This window comes from Anopheles gambiae, chromosome X (assembly GCF_943734735.2).
Source record: "Anopheles gambiae chromosome X, idAnoGambNW_F1_1, whole genome shotgun sequence".
Taxonomy (NCBI): Eukaryota; Metazoa; Arthropoda; class Insecta; order Diptera; family Culicidae; genus Anopheles; species Anopheles gambiae.
The window spans coordinates 10,456,542-10,472,101 of NC_064600.1; the positions used below are offsets into that span (position 1 = coordinate 10,456,542).

A 15,560-nucleotide genomic window follows, 5' to 3' on the forward strand; every position below is an offset into this window, starting at 1 on the left:
GATTGATGAGATGATTGGATTTTGTTGCTACCACCACACCATCAAGCATCATCGTCCTCCCTCCGCGTGACCACTGCATTGGAGAGGCGGAAGTGTGCGCGAAAAATTGTTGGAAAAATTGCTTCATCAGGGCGTGCTGCGAACAACACCATAATGCAACAAAAAACACCTTCTGAAAAGCTTGCGTGTGATGTGTGATGTGTGTGTGTGTGTGGTACCGATTATGCACGCGGTCATCATGGTGTGGTGTGTTGCCAGTGCGAGTAGAGCATAGGAATTAATCCAGTAACTCTATTTATTACCATTGAGCGATTTATCTATATTCGGATGGCGAATACAATGTGATTGTATTACTGTTGCATGATAAATCGATCATACTGTAAATGTTCAAAGTGCACCGAACCTGTATTGCTTCAAGCGTGCGGTGTATCCACTGGCCCGAATGGTTCCATCGATAAAGGCGCGTGTGCAGCGCGTGCAACGGGGGCCCGGCTTCAAATCGAACCTCGAAACTGACATCTCCGCGGAATATGATTTAGAACTTATTTTCAAACAAGGTGGTAGACATATGCTGCCCATAATAATTGTAGTGTGGTTGTGTACGTTTAAAATAAAAAAAAACTACCCTTGATATATTTCAATGAAAAGTTTCGTGTTTCAACTTTTCATTCAATATCATGAAATTAAGTTTTATATTAAGTTTTTGTGCTCTTCTTGTGTTGAGCCCTTTCATTTTTTTTAATTATTAATTCAAATTATTCATTATTCATTAAGAACGTTGCAAAGGTAGTTTGTTAATATGTCAAACTCATTTCGATGCCTTAAATAAAAGGTATTTGTAATATTGATAATTCTGTCAAACTATTTTTTTTATACAAGCTACATTTTCAATGATGCTACTTAAATACAGTTTATGTGTACTAATTATAGCAAGAAACTATTGATTTAAATTAAAAAAAAAAAAACAAGAAAAATGTGCTCATAAACATAAAAAAAAGTCAAGAATTGAACTAACACTCTTTTGATCCGTAACCTACAACGTTGTCACCACTCTATTTGGTTGTGACAATCGTAGGGAAGTAAAACCAACATATAAACAAAATAGTGCGGTGGCAAACTTTCGCGAAAGGAAGCTTTTTCGTGTGCTCTAAAAGAGAGCAAAAATCAAAACACTTTGCTTTGAGAATTTTTACCGTCGCTCTGTGGTACTTGTTTCTGCTCGTGTAAAAATGCATTTAAAATCCTTAAGCGTTGTTTTTCTCTCTCATTCTCTCTCTCTCTCACTTCTCACTCTGTCTCCCTTTACACACTGCAAAGAAAAAGAGGAAGCCGGGGATGGAGGGAAAGAGAGAAATGGCGGCAGCTCTTATTTATGGTGACCATTTGTTTAATAAATGCGCACACCACTAAAAAGCCCATGCGTGATTGCGTGCGTCCCTTTCAACGACCGGCACCGGCACAATCCCCCTGAAGGGGGGGTTGAAGGTAAAGGAAGGATCCTATTAGATTTCCTGCGCCCCCTACCCATGCCCTCTACCGCGCAATCCCGATGTTGTTTCGATCGTTTAGTTTTTTTTGTACTTAGAAGGGTGTTTTTTGCACGTTCCCACTCGATCGTGCGCGCGCCTGTGTGTGTGTGTGTGAGCGGGAAAGGGTAAAGGACAATTAATTCCAACCGTATTAAAATATCTTACCACCCACCCCACCCCATCCCTGTGGCGAAGGCGGTTGGGGGAAGGGTTCGTTTCTAGTGCAACTCTGTGCAACAGCAACAACAACAACAACGCACCAGCTTTTCCTTCGCTCCGGTTTCAGTTATGTTATTTTCTCGCTTTTGCAAAGTGGAATGTGTGTGTGTGCCAATTGGGGGTGGTGCGGGTGGTGAATTATTTGGTTGTGAAATCGTACATTTCTTCTCGGCCCCGTTCGTCGCTTGTTGCTTCACGCTGTCGCGGGGTTTTTTCTCTCTTTATTTTCTTATTTTAATGCTCTGATTTCCTTCCCCGACCCCTACGGAACACTCCAATCAGGCACACACACGCATACGTACACACATTCTTACCACCGGCCCTTCCTGTGTTCCTCGGTCACGAATCTGCGGAACCGCCTGCTCACACATAGGCGCACACACTCGCTTGATCGTTTTCGTGCACGCGTGATCAAATTAATGATCGTTTCAACTTCTCGCGCGCACCTCTCTTGAGAAGCGGCCCAGGCGGTGCTGTTTTTTTCTCCTCTTCCCCCCCCCCCCTTTCCCCTGCTGCTACGCTTGGCCTTCTTGGGCTGGGGTCGGTGTGTCGTACCGTGCACAGAGCGACGCGAGATGGCTCTTGCTCTAGTGCAGCGCGGTCACAGCAGCATCCTTCCCCGTTGGAACGGGCCAGCAGCGCACGAGGTAACGAGTAACGAGATATAGTTGCGAAATTAATTTCATCCCCGCGTCGTCGCCATCGCCATCGTCGCTGCTGCTGCTGGCTTGCCTAACGAACTAGCCGCGACTCGGGTGCATTTCCTGATCGATTTCCTCCATCAGTTTGCCCCGCATATTCTCCTCCTACCCCTTTTCCCACCAGGCCTAAATTGTGTGTAGGTGTGTATGCGGGGTAGGTTTCAGACCTTCAGTTAATTCCGTTCTCTCGCTCTCGCTCTCTCTTTCACGCTGTGCACGCACACCGTTTCTCATCGGTTTCACAGTTTCAGCAAATTAGGTGCGCACTCGGCGAGAAACGCCATCCTCTCCGCCACTTGCCCCACCGTACCTAGGAGTGGTGGCTGTTTTGCCATTTTTCTTCTGCCACCGTAGATCATGATTTTGGGACATTTAGAGACGGAAGCGAAGGGTATGCAAACGCACGCAACGAGGAGGCAAGGGATAAAAATTAGTCAGCTCTCGGTATCGCACGGTTTTGCCCTTATTTGGGGGGGGGGGGGGGGGGGGGGAACGGAAAGGAGGAAGAAACAGGGACGCACGGAGAGAAGGGAAAGAATTGTCACGTAAAATTGGGGAAAGCAGGGCACAATGGACATGCTAAAGCAGTTGAATGAAAATTCATGTGAATTTTGCTTCTGGAAACACAATTATTCTTTCATTATTCTATGCCTCTGCCATTTATCTATGAATTCAAATCACCCCAAAGTCTCAAATTAACGCAATAATATAAATTAAAAAAAAAAAGGTAAATAAAGGTTGTTGTTTCACGATGAGTCGTTTTTCAAAACGGTGTACAACATTTACATAGTACTCATAAAAATAATCCAAAAAGAGATTTTGAATTTTTGGAATTTATCCAATTGCGGTGCAATAACGCTTCAATAAAGGGTGCCCATTTTGCCCCATTCTTCACTGCTCGCGCTCTCTCTTTTCTGCTTGATTTAAGGGGGGTAATACACAAAACCCCCATCACACAAATCGGTAAGGACATCATCGAAATTGACACTTGAGTCCTGACACATCCCCTTGACGATATGCAATTGTGGTAGTTCGAAATTATGTTGATTATAAAGGTCCTTAAAATGCTATTGACTTGTTTATTAGACACCGTCTACAATGGATGATAATGAAAATTCCTACTTTGAACCTACCTGAGGACTCGCTACATATACAGGGTTTTCCAAGTCACATTCGAATGTGTGCACATAACTATTCACCGTCCCCAAGATGTTTTTCAACAGCTGTCAAATGGTGTATTTGCTTCTAACAGCGTTTTCCAAGTCACTTTAGAATGTAAACGTTGTTATTCACCGCGTGCAACATGTTAATTCACATCAATGCGATATTTCATTTCCATTATCATAATGTTTAATTTCTTCAGTATGATTTCCAACACATCACAAGCTGGACTGAGTTTGACAGTTCTTTGTGATGTGTTGAAAATCATGTATACAGGGTTTTCCAAGTCACTTTCGAATGTGTGCACATAATTATTCACCGCCTTCAAGATGATTTTCAACAGCTGTCAAATGGTGTATCTGCTTCATAATGAAGATTCAATTCTTACACATGATTTTCAACACATCACATGGAACTGTCAAACTCAATTCAGCTTGAGTCGTGTTGAAAATCATGTTGAAGCAGTTTAAAAATTAAAATGATGGAAATGAAATATCAGATTAATGTGGATTAACATTAACAAAGCTTTCTGCGAGCGAATTGTGTGTCCTCTTAAAATGTTAGTCGATCCTGCTTCCACGAGGTTTGAACTGATGACGTTCATCATGTACTTAGTCTGTTCGGCTTGACGACTGTACCACGGGCCCAGCACAAGACTGTGCAGCAAAAACACTAATATATACAAAACATGTAGAGACCGTTGCACTGCTTGTTTGCATCCATCGTAACGTAATAAAGCATGTCAAATCTAATATTTGAACTCAACATGTGCAATTTAAAATGTAATATTGAGTTTCCGTGCTGCTTTTAAAATAGGTGTACTTGTATTTTCCCTTAAATGTATAGATTTATTTAGTTTTAAAAAAAACTTAACTGGCCTCTCTCTCTCTCTCTCTCCCTGATCGGTTTTGCGTGGTGTTTGGTCCACCTTCGATCCACTGCCGGGTCCGTGTGCAACACACAACACACCCGCTCTTTCTTGGGCGGGAGCTGCCTGCAGGCGCGGCAGGACCGCTCCCCCGTTTGCAACAACGTGCGCGCCCGCGCGCACGCGTGCCTTTCGCGCTTGGAGATAACGCGCAAAAATTTATTGACCACCTAATCGCGAACGGACACGCTTCCTTCTTTCTTTCTTTTTTTTACGTCCGTGGCAGTGGTGGGACACACCAGGGCAACTCTCCACACCAGAGCACACACACACACACACACACACACACACACACACACACTAATCGATCGGTATAGAACTCTCAGGTCTGATTTGCGTACGGCGGCGTAGGCTAAACTTCGAATTTTTCCACCGCGGCCTTATGCCGTGTGTGCGCGTCAGTGCATTCCTCCTACTCCTCCTCCTCCTTGTCCCGTATCGTTGTGCTCCTCCCTTGTTCACCGGGGGGGTGGTTTGCGTGTGAGATGCGTTTCTTTTCCTGGTGTTTGTCTCCCTCCTGCCATTCGGCAGGCACAAAACTTCTTGTCCGCTGCGGCTGCTGTTGCGGCCTGGCTGCGTTCGTGTTTCGGTCAGCAGCAGCATTTTTTCGCCTGCCTTTCGCGCGTTCCTTCACTGCCTTCTTGATCCTCGTGTGTGTGTGTGTGTGTCTGTACCGCCCGCGTGTTTTATCTATCTTGTGCCGCGCGTAACTTTAGGCGAACTTTTACGGTCCCTGTCCAAGAGTGTGCTGTGTGGTGCGGCCCACAACGACGGCCGCGCGCGCAGCTCCGATCGCTCAACCGCGGATCGTGTGCAAAGCGGAGCGGGAGGGGCAGGAGGTTCGGGATGGTGGAGAACGGTAATTTACAAGATTATCACTACGGCTATTATTATATTGCATTATGGGGATTTTCTGTCAGTTTCATTGCGCGCCCATTCGTTGTCGCGCAGCAGCCGCTTGCGAGTGGACCCGTCTGTCCTAGCAGCCATACCCCTCCGACCCCCCCCCCCCCCCCCTCCCCAATTGCATGATTTTCGATCAGTTTCAATGCGGAAAAGGGGCCTGTTTTTTTGTATTTCGTTAGCCTACAGTACGAGTTTCCTAAGTTTTGAACCCTTCGGGAAGGGGGTTCGTGGCTTGCTGAATCCAAATCGTTGCCAAATTTTTCTGAAATATGGACAAATTTTTCACTTTATAAAATCAAACAAAATATTCGCAACGGTAGGGAATGCAAATGAATTTTATATATATTTTTTTTTATAATAAAAATGCTCGATTATTTAAAACGCGCAAGGGTTAAATGCAATCTCGATGCGAAAAGGAAGCTGGCGTAAGAAAAGGAATGTGCCACCGGCGGCATCCTTCGAGGATGCAGTGGGGGGCGCGAGTAAGAAGAGGAGGGGTAAAGGAGATTTGTTTATGTGGCTGCATGATCGCTTAATATAAATAATTCCGCGAACAAGACACAAACGCGCGCGCGCGTACGCTCGCACTCACGCTCATTACCCGCGGGAATGGAATTCTGCGCGTTCGTGCGTCGTTCTTTTTGGCGTTTTTTTGCCGTTTCTTCTTCCTCTTCACTCCTTCTGTTCGTCACAAGGTGGTACTGGTGGGTAGGGGGGTGGAGGTTGCTCACGCTCTTTTCTGCCCGGTTTGGCCCTTTGTAGGGTAGGTCATGGATGCCACCGCCGTCGTTATTCGCTTTCTTGACGGATCGTGGGCTTTATTTTGCTGTTGTTGTTTTTATTTAGCCATCGTCCGCTTTGTTTGGCTGTAGGGGAGAACAGGGCACAAAGAGCGCCTTTTGTTTAAGCATTATTTCACCGCAATGATAAATTAAAAAAAAATACGCAAAATGCATTCATTGGAATATTTTTTTATGGACACTATGCAAATTTTGCACGCAGTTTTTTATCGACAACTAAGAAAAATATGGATTAAGATTTCACAGTAAAATGACGTAATGTTTGCCCCTTAGAATAGTCGCAAGGATGCGTAGAAGAGCTACATAATATATTTTTAAAAGACATGGTAATTCCATACAACTTGTCTGAAGAAAACGAAACAATTGAAGGCATATGTTTACTAATCTAACAAAAAAACTGGAACCAGTGCTGCAAAATGTAATGAGCATCACGAGATGATCATCTACGAAAACAATGACCATATCCGTGGTAGCTTGATGCTCCTGGCTGATACTCAATGAAAGTGCCTCATGACATGCCGCACACGGCATGCAAGTTTTTGAGTGAAACCCGGCTCTGAACAGTGCTGCCAACTGTGTCACTGTTTCAGTCACCAACACTCATGACTGAAACGAAGCTCAAATCAGCTCACGTACACAATTGAGATGATCAGTGATGAGACTTAAACAGCCTCATGACATGACATTTTGTTTAGCACCCAACTCTTGGTCACTCACTTGGTCACGACATTTTCTGTTTGCTGATAATCACGACATTCTTGGAATATGTTGGTCTAAACCAACAAAATGTGCATTCTTTCTCGCTCTGTCTGCTTTGGTTGTCTGTGTTTTGTTGGAACCACTCGCACACATCGCATTTCTCCCATGACTGTCGTGATGATCACTGACAGAAAATGTCACGACTGACCAAGAGTTGGTCGCCCACAATGTCACCGAGCATGGTCGCACCAACTGTTAGAGTCTCACCGCTGATCATCACAGTAGAGCTCGTGACGCTGACATGATTTTGTTTCAGCTGGAATTTTTCATGACAGTGACATTTTGTAGAACTGATCACAGTAAAAAAAGTCATGACAAAATGAGTTACAAAGCGAAGGTCGCAAAAATGTCATGAAGCATGTATTGGTCAAAACAATCGTTTTGAGTATCACCTCTGATTATCACAATTGAGTACGTGACGTATAGAGTATCACCTCTGATTATCACAATTGAGTACGTGACGCTGATGTGGATTTTGTTTCAATCCGATTTTTTTATGACATTGACAGTGACATTTTGCAGCACTGGCTATGACCATTACCAAAGCGTTGCTGCTGTGGCCCATATTGCCCCAGTGTTTTGACGTTTCAAGGTTTTGTTTACATACGTCTGTTTTAAGCGAGGTGTTTTAAAAGCGGCTTTAAAGAGCAGTTGTTGTAAAGAACGGTGCAATAGGCAGGAACGCAAAAGAACTATTTTATTTAAAATCAATGACACTCAATACAGGCAAATTGCCTACATTTCGGGGGCATTCAAATTTAAGTTTACAACAAAATCTCAACAATTCTTCGTTGGCAGCGTTGCGATAGCTCAAAGCAATTGAGCGCTTTAAAAAGACGCTTCCGTTAAGCGCGTTGCATACTTTGAGGGGCACATAGCTTGCAAACACTAAATTTACTCTACTATGCCACACACACATCACAAAGCGTTGAAAGGCAAGCAAAATGAGGGGGAGAAAGCGGCAACGCGTGGGAGGAGGCACATGATTGCGCATGATTGTGCAGAGAGAAAGTGCGCGAGCCTCCCCCAAAAGGGGGGGGGGGGGGGGGGGGGGGTGGGTGGTAAACAAACGAATGACGCAGCAGCACGCAGGAGCAAGAAAAAAAAAGTTTATACAGAGCAGAGACAGTGAAGGGTGGGTGGTGTTGGTGACCAAAGGGTTTACCTTGAAGCATCGCGCGCGCGCGCAAATGCCGTTACTCTTCCGGCCCGTTCCAAATGCGTATGTGTGTGCGTGTGTGTGTGTGTGTGCGTGTTCATGCTTAAGCACACAGTTAGGGGCAGGCAAGATAAATAAAATAATTAATGAATCTTTTCCCACTCCACCGTTGCCCTCTTATTACCATCCCCCTGTTTTGCTCCGTTGTGGGCGAGAAGGGAGAAAACTGCGTAAATGTTGTCGCCGTCACCTGATCCACAGTAACCCGCCCCGCTGCTCCCGCCCGACCCCCGCCCGACACATGCAGTTCGCGTTTTACGCTTTTTTACTGTTTCGTGTTTGCTCCGTTGGTGTTTGCTGCTGCTGCTGCTGCTGCTGCAATCGTTGAGATCTTATTTCTTTTTTGCATTTCCGCTCCCTTCCGGAGAAGGGCGGGACGGGAGGGTGCAGGTAGTGCCCCCGAGCGCGGGGTGCTGAGCACAGCAACCAACCGCCGCCAGCAGCAGCAGCATCACATTACGGGTAAGGGCCGCCGGCGTGCGTGGGCTGAAACAAAAAACGAAAGAAACGCTTGCTGCTTGCGCGGGGGGTGCATTTATGTGTGCGTAAAAAAACACGAGCAAACAACGCACAACACAGAGAGAGAAAGAGATGGAAAGAGAAAATGAAAAAAAAAAAACAGATAGAAAAAGAAAAGGAATGTAGAAATGACTTTGCATAAAAGCCTCAGTCTCTGCCCCTTGCGTGTGTGTGCGACATGATGGGACATGGACGTGGAGCTTACAGAAAGGGTGCACAAGAAAAGGGTAGCAACAGCTAAGTTCTACCTAGCCTGCTGGTCTTTATAAAGCGACCAAAAAGGAAGGTTTTGCCAAAAATCAAGCAAAAACACAGCTCGCCACATTTGTTGTTTCCTTCTCGAACGCGTTCGTTTCTACTCCATCGCGCTTTGTATTGCACCACGCTTCCCTTGCTACGCAACGACGCCCCCCCCCCCCTCTCCCCTGTGCAGCACTGCTTCTAAGCGTGGCGTTGTGGGCAAAGGTTTTAGAAAATGCAGTGCCTGCGCGCTACCGGCACACTCTTAGGGCCACGCCGAAGGCCCCCGCAAACAGCGGCACCGCGCGCCGGTGTGTAATTATATTTGCCCGGGCGCACGCACACCGGGCATGCGAGAGCGGAAACGATCAGGACCCGCACGCCGCAGCAACGGGAAAACGCGCGGGGGACTTTGCACTTAATTTATATTTATTCGCCCAGCGCGCCCGTCATTAAAGGCCCGCGCGCGCGCGCGCACACGTTTGCGACAGTTTTCTTGCCAGCTTTCCGGGTGTGTGTTTTGTTGCTCTGAAGCATGCACTGCGGGGGCGGCAAACGCGTGTCGCTGGAAGGAGCTTTTTGGGGGACGTTTGTTAAGGAGGAGAAAAGGCGGGCGGCGGGGTTGAAAGAAAACGCGCACTCAACCCTGCTGGGAGAGAGGGTGCTCAAATTAAAATGCGTTCACGGCGGATGACGACTACTGCCGAGTGAGTGCGCGCGTGTGTGTGTGACCCCTCCCCCCCTCTCCCCACAACCCACCTCCCCTATGCCCCGACCAGCCACTGGACGCTTCTGGGCGGGAGGAAACTGTATCGCGCAACGCCTTATGCTGCGCTCACTCATGTTGCGACTAAATTAGTGTGTATCATTACTCATTCGGCTGCGCACTGCGGTTGTGTGCGGGGGCATATCTGGTAGTGGTGGTGGTGGGGGGGGGGGGGTGCTTCTGCATCCTCCCTCCCACGTCCTCCAAACAGTTTTGTCATTATCTCGCTGGTTGTTTATGGCGATTTAAATGATCAGCGCATAGATCACAACCATCTCCATTGGAGCTCAAATCCGACATTCCTAGGGAAAGCTCGCGGGGAGGAGTGATGGTGGTGGTGGTTGTGGTTTTGCACAACTACTAGTTGCATTTCATTCCCCACTCCCCTCCACCCCCCCACCCCCCACCTTCAAGTGGCTTAACATGCATTGGAATGTTGGAAACTACGTAGCGCTGCGACCTTTGTTTGGGTTCGTCGGACTTCAGAGAAGATCTTGGAGTAGGAACTCCAAAATCCAGCATCGCTCCCAATGGGCAATGGGCGGGGGTGGTGCGTAGTTGTGCGACTCACCCCAACCACCCACTCCCCAAAGCCCTGTCAACACCTTGTACCCCCGCGCCGCCACCCCCCACTCATTGTGTTTATTTTCAAGAGAGGGCGCACTGGCCTGTCGACACCTTCCGTCCCGGGTCTTGTGAGGCGCGTTGTGTTTTTGTTGTTGCTGTAGTAAGGCGTTGAGTGAAATTCAACGCGTGATCGGATAACGCATCTGCAACACACCGCACTCTGCCGTCTTTTCAATGCAATCCCCGACGGCGGCTGCTGTTGCGCGGGAGAGATCGCTTCCAGCAGATAACTTCGCCAGGCGTCCGATCTGCACTTTTTGTGTTGTGCGGGATCAAGGTGGGGGAAGGGCTTGCGCGTGTGTAGTAACGTCTTCAATTTCGATTCTGATCGCTTATAGACACACGCACACATAGACACATAAAGTCCCTAAAGGTGGCGAAGATTAGTGATGGGTAACGTTGGCGAAAATCTGGAGTCGTAACCGATCCTACTTTGAACATTTCGGAACTGACTTCGGAATGTAGGTTATCCGGAGCCGTTTGGAATCGTCTGGAGCCGCCCAGAATTGCCTGGAGTTGTCCGGAGTTGGAGTTATCCGAAGTCGTCCAGAGTCGCCTGAATTCATCCGGAGTTGTTCGGAGTCTTCCGGACGTACGTCTGGAGAAGTCTGTAGTCTTAGTCGTTTGAAGTCGGTGTCATCTGGAGTTGTTCGGAGTTATCTGTAGTCATCCGGAATTGTTCGGAGTCATCTGTAGTCATCCGGAGTTGTTCGGAGTCTTCCGGACGTACGTCTGGAGAAGTCTGGAGTCTTAGTCGTTTGAAGTCGGTGTCATCTGGAGTCGCTTGGAGTCGTGGCCGGGAGTTAGCCGGGGATGGCCGTTGTAATGCTTATGTGATCAGGATTTTGATGACACCGGACGACTTCGGACGATTCTGACTCCGAGCGGAAAGCAGTGACTCTGATTCTGCCGGAGTCGGAACCGGACTAACAACGGTCGGATTAGAATAGGAGTCGTGGGTGTGCTCCAGAGAGCACATCACTAGTTATAAGATGCCGAAAGGCGCAAAAAGGAACCACCAGAATCCAGAATCTCTGGAATCTTTGACGCGGGGAGTTTGCATTACGCTTTTGTTGTTGTTGTGTAGATACCTCTCCTCACATATACAGACACACACACATACAGAACCATGCATAAGAGCGCTCAATTACAGCAACTGGTTGCGCACATCTCGGCACGGCGCGACGCTTCTCCGTGAGGTGTTCTGTGAAGTTATCCGAAAGAGCGATTCAGATCACCGGTGTGTGTAGGTGTATAGAGGTACATTTGCTTCAGTGGCAAGTATGTCTAACCAGAGCATGGAGTGTGTATGTGTTGATGGTCAAGAATGGAAGAAGTTACTTGAGACCCACGTGCTCCAGCGGTCTCATTTTCCAAAACCTAAACCTGACAGCTACACGAGCTTCCTGTACTCTGTGGCACTGGTCGCGCAATGTTGTGCGCAGTGTTGGTGTCCGAGCGGAGGAAGATATCAGGTTTTGGGTCCAATATCCATCCTCCACGGGTGGCGGGTGTCGGGGAGGGTTTGCGCGGGCATCTCCAATCTCGAGGATCTTCTCTATTTCGTGAACTGCTGCGCTCGGCGCACCGGTCAAGCGGGGTCACGCTTTTCACGCCCGCTTATCGATCCATCACATACACACACACACATGTACTCCTCTTTTGAGATCTAGGTACAACGCATCCCGCGAGGCTATTCCGCCGACTCGCCGGGAGACCCGAGGTGTGTGGTGAACGCCACCGATAGCGAACAAATAATGTTCAACCCGCTTGCAGGACCTACCTCCTCCCTCTCTCTCTCTCTTCAAAACACTATTTCAACGCAGAAATGAAGGAAAACTGGAGTGACGAGAAACACCGACGGCGGTGCGGAAGATGCGGTGAATCGGGTTGAAACCGATGTGTGTGGGTGTCCAGAGCAGATCTCCTGCCTGCAGATCTCCTGCCTGCAAACCCGGCAGGGGACTTGAAGTGTGTGTTTGTACCGGCTGTCACGAGCGCATGTTCGCTGTCAGGTTTCCAACGGTTTCGGGGGCCCCGCCGTGTAGTTGGAGGGCTCGCATGCAGCGAAGACGACGAAAGGTGCGAAGCCGTGGAAACTATCGAACCCGTTTGGGAGATGCTGCCGCCGAGGGAGTCGGTTGTGGTTTGACATCCCCTCGTGCGCGCGCCTCGCGAACAAGAAATGCATGCCGTCGTCCCACCTTCGTCGCTGGCGAAACAGAAGTGCCTTCGGGGTGAAATTGAAGGTGGAGAAGCGCGAAGCAACCGATCCGCGAACGATCGACATGTGTGTGCCCGCCATTTTGACAATCGTCAATTAAGTGTGTGTGTGTGTGTTTTTTTCTTCTCTCCTCCAACTTCCAACAAGACACGAACCTTCGCATCATCTCCCAGCAATGGCAGGAAAACGTGTAAATGGAAAACACTGCATAAATTATCATCCACCTTTTCGATGCCCCTTGCGTCCAATAGTGTACCGCGCGTCATATCAAGAAGTTGGAGCAAAGAACAGTCAAGATTCATCAAGGGTGTGAGATGCGCTTGGGTCGCGCGTAGGTCAATTAATAGCGCACGGAATGCGGGGCAGCGAATGCATTAAGGGAATAGGAGGGACAGGAGAAGGATAGGATACATACCAGCGCTTGATGAGCTGAGGCGGCGGCGCCTTTCGGTCTCAGGTTTTGCTTTTGTTGTGGGGCTTTAGTGCATTTACTGCAATTAGCATATTGGTTGCAAGACCGCAAGGAAGGAAGGAAGATGCCACAAAACATGCACCACTGATTGACTGCTGGATGGGACTGGGGAGTTGGGATGCTGTTCCTGGTCCTCTTTTTCGGCACAGGAGCGGTAGCTGGCTGGATGTGCTAATTTTTAAGTCAACAAACAAAAGCGGCACAGTTCGAAGGGAATGGAGATTTTGATGCTGCTACTGGTAGTGCCCGGCCCTCCCGGCTCTATGTATCGACTTTTAATTAACGTATTGTTTGTGTGTATGTGTGTTTCCCCTCCTCGCCTCAACCTTCTTCGCGCCCTGCAGCGACGACGTGGGTGGTGATCTGCTAATTTGCTTTTCTCCCTACTCCCTATTATATGCTACTCAGAAATGCTTTGCACAGTTGCTTGCTTGTTTTACTGCGGTGGTACTAATTTCAACCAATTTTTTTTGTTCTCTCTGTCTCCCTCTCTCTCTCTCTCTCTCTCTCTCTCTCTCTCTCTCTCTCTCTCTCTCTCTCTCTCTCTCAAACAGCAGCGTAAGCTGTCACCGACATGGGCAGTGATCATTACTGCTTGAGGTGGAACAATCATCAATCCAACCTTCTCGGGGTGTTCAGCCAATTGCTCCAGGACGAGAGTCTGGTGGACGTCACACTCGCTTGCTCAGAGGGCGCCTCCATCCGAGCCCACAAGGTAAGTTGCAAACGCGTTACTGTTTTTTTTTTTTTGGGGGGGGGGGAACTTTCAGATTTAGGTTTAGGAATTTGTGTGAAGTAATCGAGTTAGGAGATGCATTGTAAGGCTCTTGTTTGAGGGCAGACGAGTTCGTTCCGAGTCCTCGAAAATACAAGACATCCAGAGCATTCAAAACTGAACTAAAACAACCCGTGGAATTTTATGGACATCTCCGGGATTTTGGAGTATCCCGAAGTTGGAGGTTGTTTCATCTTGATCAGATTTAGAAGATGTCCAGGTACAGTTGTGTATTGTTGGCTGTTTATTGAGATTTTTGCAGGATTTCGGGAATATTCTAACGCTGAAGAATATAGTAGCGCTACCAGTCTACAACTTCATTGAGAGTAGATGTTAGTATTCCCAATTTCAAAATGTTCAGAAATATTTGCTCTGATTTTTAGAGTGTTACATGAGTATTAGCTTGAAACTGGAAAAATATTAATTCAGAAGGGGAGGTGGACAACAAATCACAATTGTTCTTTTGTTCTTCTTGCATGTTCGGATATCTAAAGAAAGTCTGTAGTCTTCAGTGATACACTCATAACAAAACATAAACAAACCATCTCCATGGAAACTCATGGACATCTCCTTAATTTTGGAGTTTCGAGGATATTTCATCTTGATCAGATTTAGAAGATGTGTCCAAGTACTCCAAAAATAGGACATCACCTGCACACGATCATGATATGACAGTTGTGTACTGCTGGCTTTTTGTTGAGATTTCATAGGATTGATTGTACAGGATTTTGGGAATATTCTAACGCCGAAGACTATGAAGACCCTTATTCTTAATCTATTTGGCGTAACTTCCTACGCGGACATGCCCGGCCTCTATATACAGGCTTTCGAAACTTTATTCATTATCACGCAAGCTGGATAGTCAAAATCCTTGCTACAGCGGGGACGCTTCATTCTAGGCTTGAACCCATGACGGGTATGTTATTGAGTCGTTCGAGTTGACGACTGTACCACGGAACCTCCCTGGTGAAGGACCCTACGGTAGTCTGCAACATAATTGATAGTAGATCAGAGTTGCAGATAGTATGCTGTAATGTTTGTGCGTTTCAGCAGTTTTTTTTTTATTTTAAACCAGAGTCGAAGATGTTATAAAGATTTTCATAAAGCTTTGCTTTATTTTAAGGGTGTTACAGGACTTGAAAATGAGATTGTTATAAAATCACAAGCTACACAATTGCTAGTCCTCCCGCTGAAAGCAGCACATTCGAATGTCTGCGGGAAAGTCGGTGGCAATCTTCAGAGATCAGAGAGGGGATCTGTGAGATGGGCTAGGCTGACAATTTATTGAGATCTTCCACACTGCTCCGGGGAAGGTCACGCGCGTTCGCCAAAGAACCTCTCCGCCCGCAACAGGATCGTGATGATCGTGCCGAGCCCGTTTTCCTTGTTGTTGAAGGGGGGGAATGATGATGATCGTGGAAAAATAGAGACAACGAGCCGTAAAATTTGAAACCCGCGTGGAAACCGTTGACCCCTCCGGTGCCTTCCCAGGAATCTGTTACGCCTGCCGTCGTTGTGCGTGGCTTTGATATAGACACACACATACACATTTTCCAGCAATTTCAAGCTCGCCCGAGACAGAGTACCAGATGAGGATGATGAGGATGGTGATGATGCGCACACGGTTCCACGAATTTGCGAACCCCAGACGGTGGGACGGGGTGAAGCAACGCGCCCGAATGATCACGATTTGCGCGACTTTTTTCATTTTTTTT

The 15,560-nt window shown here is 47.4% G+C and overlaps 1 protein-coding gene across 9 annotated transcripts in view; it reads left to right on the forward strand.

The window, feature by feature from the left end:
• The window catches only part of LOC5666833 (homeotic protein female sterile), a 180,269-nt gene that overhangs the window by 62,379 nt on the left and 102,330 nt on the right, over window positions 1-15,560 (forward strand). For 7 of the 9 annotated variants that reach the window (XM_061658660.1, XM_061658837.1, XM_061659211.1 and 4 more), the window contains one exon: window positions 13,625-13,785. In XM_061658660.1, coding sequence (XP_061514644.1) covers window positions 13,645-13,785 — 141 coding nt within the window. In that variant the 5' untranslated portion in view covers window positions 13,625-13,644. The remainder of the gene's footprint in view (window positions 1-13,624; window positions 13,786-15,560) is intronic. The other 2 variants (XM_061658778.1, XM_061658918.1) reach the window with 1 other exon arrangement.